Source organism: Coptis chinensis, chromosome 5, assembly GCF_015680905.1.
Source record: "Coptis chinensis isolate HL-2020 chromosome 5, ASM1568090v1, whole genome shotgun sequence".
Classification (NCBI taxonomy): Eukaryota; Viridiplantae; Streptophyta; class Magnoliopsida; order Ranunculales; family Ranunculaceae; genus Coptis; species Coptis chinensis.
Window position 1 is genome coordinate 17609675 of NC_141460.1, and position 7064 is coordinate 17616738.

General features: G+C 35.9%; 1 protein-coding gene and 1 pseudogene across 1 annotated transcript; one reads left to right on the forward strand and one right to left on the reverse strand.

Moving 5' to 3' along the window:
• Positions 1–279: 279 nt before the first annotated feature.
• LOC147496936 (uncharacterized) lies at positions 280–2318 on the reverse strand (annotated as a pseudogene).
• Positions 2319–3012: 694 nt separating this feature from the next.
• Positions 3013–5237, forward strand: LOC147496937 (protein FAR1-RELATED SEQUENCE 5-like). The gene is made up of 3 exons (XM_086562707.1): positions 3013–3318; positions 3400–4605; positions 5124–5237. Exons 1-3 carry the CDS (start codon positions 3013–3015, stop codon positions 5235–5237), a joined length of 1626 nt encoding a protein of 541 aa, XP_086418833.1.
• Positions 5238–7064: the final 1827 nt, after the last annotated feature.

Here is a 7064-nt window from a genome sequence, read left to right on the forward strand (position 1 = left end):
TGTTAGTACTCTGACTCTCTTAGTTTTATTTATATAACCATTTACTACAAACTTTCTGGTTAGTACTTTCCCTCAAAATCGCTCCAATTTCTCTCACATCCTAATGAACTTGTAGTCAGTGAGAGGATCCTTGAAGCCATTCTTTGCAAGTTCGGGGTATGATTGCCATAGTTAGACCACCATCCAACTAATCAATAGATAAGGTGATAAACACAAACATAAATACTGTTAGTGTACTACTTAGTATGAAATAATATCAAGCGGAATGGAAATGAGTAACTAAGTAATGAATATCTTACCTGGATCATACTTATCATCATTCTTGGCACATCCCACCGCGACCAACGGTCTACCAAACACACCTTCTTTTTTCTTATACGCCAACAACTCAACATTTGTTACCTTTATTTGCATATCAAAGTCACCATGGAAGAAATGCTCCTCTATACAAATAAAAATCTTGTTCATGAAAATTGGATCCTTTCTTATACCTTGATCTTTGAAGTAGTAGTAAGGATTCAAAAGGTAGGCAGCCAAATGTAATGGATTGTCGAGCCGACCAAGCTAAGGCCTTTTTCTTCGATAATATCTATGACTGGATTATAGTTAGCCGCAACATTTTTGAATGCCTCTTTGTATTTTTATGCTTGCTTTAGTTCACCATGTAAAAATCCCATAGATGGCTTATCTCCATCAGCAACACGAAGCACTTTCACTAAAGGAGCAAACACTTTCAAGCATAGTGTTACCCCATTCCAAAAAGCCATACTCAACACGGTGGAGTATGCGCTCCGTTTTCTCCTTTGCAGTCTTGGACCATTTGCACTCCCCCCATTCATCACTAGTAAACATAGTTTTCAACTTCTCTTTTTTATCCATCAAACTTTGCAAAGTCAGGAAGGAAGTTGCAAATCTAGTAACTCTCGCGGCCTCACTATGTCTCTTTTTTTTTTGTAGCTTTTCTCATCATCAACAATGGTTTATGATGTGAATAAATGAATATAGTGAATGATTTTGCCTTATCAATCACTTATTTGGACCTTGGTAGCTTTCCAATCCCTTCAAGCATAAGGTTCAATGTGTGAGTGGCACATGAACTCCAAAACAAGTGTGGTCTCTTGTTCCTCAGTAAAATTGTCGCAGCCATATTGTTCGAAGCATTGTCGGTCACAACTTGAACTACATTTTCTGCCCCAATTTCTTCAATACAATTATCAACATAAGAAAATTAAATTCTCCAGTGTGTGACTCCTTCAAAACTTCCTTAGAAGAAAGGAAAGTTGTGCCTAGCTTGAAATTGACACATAAATTCATGATGCTCCTTCTTTTTCGATCGGACCACGCGTCCATCATAATAGAACACCCACTAGTAGCCCATTTTTCTTTTTGCTTCTTGAGTGAACTTTTGGTTTGATCATATTCTTCCAGCTCCCTCAATTGGTATTGGCTTGGAGGTGGGTAACCCAAGCCAAATTGACCAACCGCTTAAGCAAATTTTTGGAAGCTATCATTGTCAGTAGCATGAAAAGCAATATCGGTTTCATACACCCATCGAGACAAATATTGATGCACGCTATGAGTTCTTTCCTTCCAAAGTGCATCATTAATATTTCGTTGGCACATCTTTTTCCTTGCATCAATTGAGGAATCAGGAATGATAGCCGATGCAAACTTATCCATGGGCCCTAGAGTATGTGGCCTCTTCCTCAACACCACCTCGTCATCTTCTTCATCAATAATTTGTAGTAGTAGTAGTAGTGGTAGTAGTGGTAGTAGTAGTAGTAGTAGTAGTGGTAGTGGTAGTGGTAGTGGTAGTTTTTGTTCGGTTGAGATGACATTAGTTCTCTCTCACTCGAAGCTCTTGCTTGAACTGGTGTGCAAAAGAACAAAATTTTAGGTACAATTTAGTGTTTTTTATCTTGAGTTTATCTTTATTAATTAAACATTTGGTATCAATTTTTAGTGATTATAAACACTTGAAATCAATGTTTAATCCCATATATGTCCAACGATCACATAACTATTATTAACTAGTTTGATTTTTTGGTAACTATTATTAACTAGTTAATGAACGTGTTTGGTAACCCAAGTATATATTTGATAATTCTTTTATGTATGCATGCCTAAGAGTGACAAGGGTTAACCTCCTGGTTGGGCACCTTGAATACAGGAGGATCGTGTAGCAACTATTAGTCTGAAAAATGAGGTGAGTTCCATTTCCAGTAGGATTGTATACGCGCCTGTAGTAATGAAAAAAAAAGGTCTTCACAAGGCACTATGAGGTCCTAATTACCATCATTTATATCAATTGTCTCCATTAATTAATCTGAAATATTTTATGCTAGCTATTCAATACAAAATTTTGGTGGAAGATAAAGATGCATGCAATAGCAAAAACAACTCCAGTTGATATCGTTCTCCATTAATGCACATGTATATGTGCTTTTGCATTTGTGAAAAGTTCATTAAATATTGTACTCTATAAATTGTTTGTATTCTACATTTCTCTAGTTAATTAATTAATAGTTCATTTTTTTTGTACTAGAAATGACTTTGAAATGGAACCTCCAATGTTCCCGACTCAGTACAAGTGGATTCTTCTCCAATTAAAGCCACAAACGAGGAAATACAATTGTTAGAAGCACCGTATGTAGGGATGTCGTTTAACAATTTCGAGGAAGCAAAGAATTACTACAAAGAGAACGGTCGACAACAAGGATTTGAGACACGTGTTAAAAGTGCAGATAAAAGACAATCACATGTGGACATACCTTCTAGTTGTCTCTTGGTTTGTTCACCTGAGGGGATCCATAACAAGAAAGAAGATGTGTCTAGTGGAGTGTCAGGAACATCAATAAACACTTCGACGACTATTAGGTGTGACTGTAAAGCAAAAATGAGATTGGGAAAGAAAAAATTGGAGAATATATACAGAGTAACATTGGTTGAAAATAGCCATAGCCATGGCTTGGTTTCTCCTTACAAAAGGGTTCAATGAGAGCGAATAAATCTATGCCAGAAGCAACAAAGAATCTTATAGAGATTTTTGATAATGAGGGTTTACCAGTGGGAAAAGTTGCATCAGTTTTCTCTGGGGATGCAATTGGGCTTACTTCAAAGATGTGTCAAAATTATTCTGCCACAAGAAAGAAACCAAAAGAAAATGATGCAACGGCTGTACTTGATTACTTTAAGCAAAAGAGCGCAGAAAATCCTCAATTCTACTACGCTGTTCAACTGGATCCTAATGGCACCGCAGTTAATTTTTTTTGGATAAAAGGATGGTCTCGGGTGCAGTACGAGTACTTTGGAGACGTTGTATCTTTTGATACAACTTACCGAACTAATATTTATAAAATGCCTTTTGCCCCTTTTACTGGTGTCAACCACCATTTGTAGTCCATTCAATTTGGTTGTGTATTATTGCTTGATGAGACTAAGGAAACATTTGTGTGGTTATTTCAAACATTACTTGCAGCTATGGGTGGTCGCCCTCCAACTTCGATTCTCACTGATCAAGACAAGGCGATGACTGCAGCGATTGCTAAGGTATTCCCTCCTACACAACATCGCCATTGTTTTTGGCATGTTTCTAATAAATTTTCAGAGAAGTTGGGGCATGTCTACCATAAAAACAACACCTTTGCTACAGAGTTAAGCTCCATTCTTAAATCCTATAGGATAGATGCTTTTAAAAGCAAGTGGCCTGTACTAATGTCAAAGTACGATTTGGTGGAGCATAGTTGGTTGAAGGAAATGTATGAGTTAAGAAGAAATTGGGTTCAGGTTTATCACTTAGACACCTTCTTTGCTGGAATGAACACAACTGGACGGAGTGAATCAATGAACTCTTATTATGATAATTTTGTTAGTTCGACGACTACTCTCATGCAGTTTGTCTATGGTAACGAAAGAAGTTTGGAACTGATTGCCAAGCATGAAAGAGACTTTGATTACAACACTGAACATAAATGTCGCAATGTGGGTAGAAATGAATTCCTTTTGAAGCATGCTGGCAAAGTGTACACAATAAATGTTTTTAATAAATTTAAGTCTCAGATGGAAAAGGCAAGAAACAACTACAAAATTGTTGAAGAGGAGATTGATAGAAACAGAACTGGAACTTATTTCTTGAAATCACGAAAGCCTCAGAATACTAATGTTTGGAAAGTGAGTTTTGATAGAACAACCCTGGAGGCTGAGTGTGAATGTAAGTATTTCAAGTTTATGGGTACACCTTGCGCTCATCTTCTGAAGATTTTTCTACGGTATGACGTCGAAGAGATTCCAGCTCACTCTATTTTAAAGAGGTGGACGCAAAAGGCAAACACTTACAGAGTTGTGTTTGATGGTGGATTAGTGAACGGTCATGGAAACCAGGAGGCTTTAAGAGTTTTCCATTGCATTAAAGTTTCTACTCAATTGGCATATGATGCAGCAACTAATGTTGAGAGTTACGCATTTTTCATAGAGAAAATGAGTGAACTATCAATCGGAGTTGCCAAGTGCAAGGAAACTCTCACTGAAACAGTTACTAAAGAAGGAGCTACTAAAGAATGTGGTTTTAATTTAACTAATGAGAAGCGCAAAGTTGATATAGCAGAGGTATTTTCTTATCACTTGCTTTACCACGATTAAATTTATTTTAAAGTTTAATTAACCCCTTAATTAACCTTTGATTCACAGGTTTTAATTTTGAACCCAAATATTTCTCAAACAAAAGGGAGAAATAAGATAATAAAGTCTAACAGGGAGATAGCCCAAGAAGAAAATAATGGGAGGTTCTATAAATCATGCCAAAAGATTGCAAAACACGACTCAAGAAATTGTCCAAAGAAGATTAAAAATGTAAGAATGTGTATTATAGTAAATTTAATTTTGCATACTTATATTTTTTTTTTTTTCCAATTTTAACATGTCTTTTACTTGCAGGCTACTTCTAGTGAGCAACGCGGTTAATTAGGAGTGGGGAAGAGATGTTGAAATTTGATAGCGGGTGTGCTGAACTTTGATAGGAGTGTGGTGAATGTTTTTTTGCATGGAGAGGATGTCAAGCAATAAGAAATGACTTATGCCTTCAAAGAACTATTGCTATTGATTTATTGATTTTTCTATTATTTTAGGTGCTGAATCATTCAATCTTTTTTTCTATTCCTTTGTTATTAGGAAACAATGTGGTAGCTGTTAATGGAATTCGTAATTTTGGCAGACAAAATGTGGTAATTGTTCCTCACTAATGTACAAATAACTCTGACACATTTTGTTAATGGATTTTGGAGTTTGAAATTTTGGCAAACAATGTGGTAGACAAATATCTCTTGTACAACTCTCATCGGATATGATGCTACCTCAACTCTGGCTCTAAGTAAATTAAGATCCAAACATCTCTCGAGTAGTCCTACCTCCATAGCTTTTTATTCTTGAAAGATTACTAAATCCGGTTTCCCACTTCCAATACAAGCCATTGGAATAGTACCATTACTGTCTCTAGTGATTTCATTATGTCCTATAGCCTAGTTAATTAGAAGGATGAGCTTTGAACGGTCCTGAACACCAATTTGATATAACTCCTTGCTTCATGTGAGTCTTGAACTTCTGATATCTATCTTTGTATATAGTCTATCATCTTTCTAATGATTTTACTTGGGTGTACTTGAGAATCTTTAGATATTTGTTTGGATTTGATTTGTTTTCTTGAGGCACTGACAACACTAGTCCTCTTTTCGAAAGCACCAAAAAGTTGCCTCTTCTATACATGTTCTTAACATCAAATGAACTGCTTATGAATGTGGTACGTACTATTCCTTTGGTGCCAAACATTTCTGTTTCACATCCTGCTAGCACAACCTAGAATATTTCAAAGGGGGGTGCTATTCCTTTGGTGCCAAACATTTCTGTTTCACATCCTGCTAGCACAACCTAAAATATTTCAAAAGGGGATATTACGGAAATGTCATCCAGCTCCATTCTAAAGAAACAACCAGCAAAAATGACGAAAATGTGGATGGAACATTTCATCAAACATATTTTCCTCATATTTTTAATGGATAAATCCCAAAATGCATCAATAATTAGGGCTGTCCACAAATAACCGAAAACCAAAAAACCGAACCGAACCGAACTGAACCGGCCGGTTTTTTCGGTTTCTAATATAACCGGTTCGGTTTTCGGTTCTCAATACTAAGAACCGACTATTTTTGTGCGGTTTTCGGTTTCATACCTCGGTTAACCGTTATAAACCGAACCGAACCGAGATTAATCTTATTTCACATTATTAAATTTTTCTCTTTTTGACTGCCCATAAATGTTGACTTCTAAACTTAGTCAATTTGGCAACTTAGACACCCAACTCATAACTTTTACCTAAGAAACAGCTACATATACATGGGCCAATATTTTTTGATGGGCATATCGTTGAATATGGGACTAAAGTAAAACGGTAAGAGTTTCACTTTCAAGAAACTCTCTCACACTCTCTCTTTCACCTTGCACCTCCTGCATCCCTCCTCTCTCTAGTTTCAAAAGCATTTTGATTTATAAAATAAATCCAAAATGAAGACACTAAGAATTCTAAAAGTTTTAGAAGTATTTAAAACAAACTTCTCAAATTCTAACAATGACCCACTTCACAAAACTATGATTCCAACTCATCAACCATTAAAACTTGGTTAGAAATGGAAAGTGAAGGAGAAAACTTCATAGTTACTATTTCAGATGAAACGCGTTAGATTAGAGCATGGATTGAGCAATTAACTTTTAAGTCATCTCATGTTCATAAAATTGAATTGAATGGAACTATACCAAAACTCAAAAACTTGACAAACTATTAACATTACCAACCAAAGTGATGAGAATGGACTATGTGATTGGAATTAGATGTAATGGAAAAAAGAAACAGTAGAAGTTATGTGAGATTGGGAAAAACAATGGTGTATTAAAAGAAAGAAAGAAATGGGTGTTGGGTTAGAAATTGGTGGGTTGCAATTTGGTGAAGAAGAGAAAGTGATAATGACAAGTTGGAACAACAAACTGTTTTAGTCCCATATTGTTTAAAAAAGCCAAAA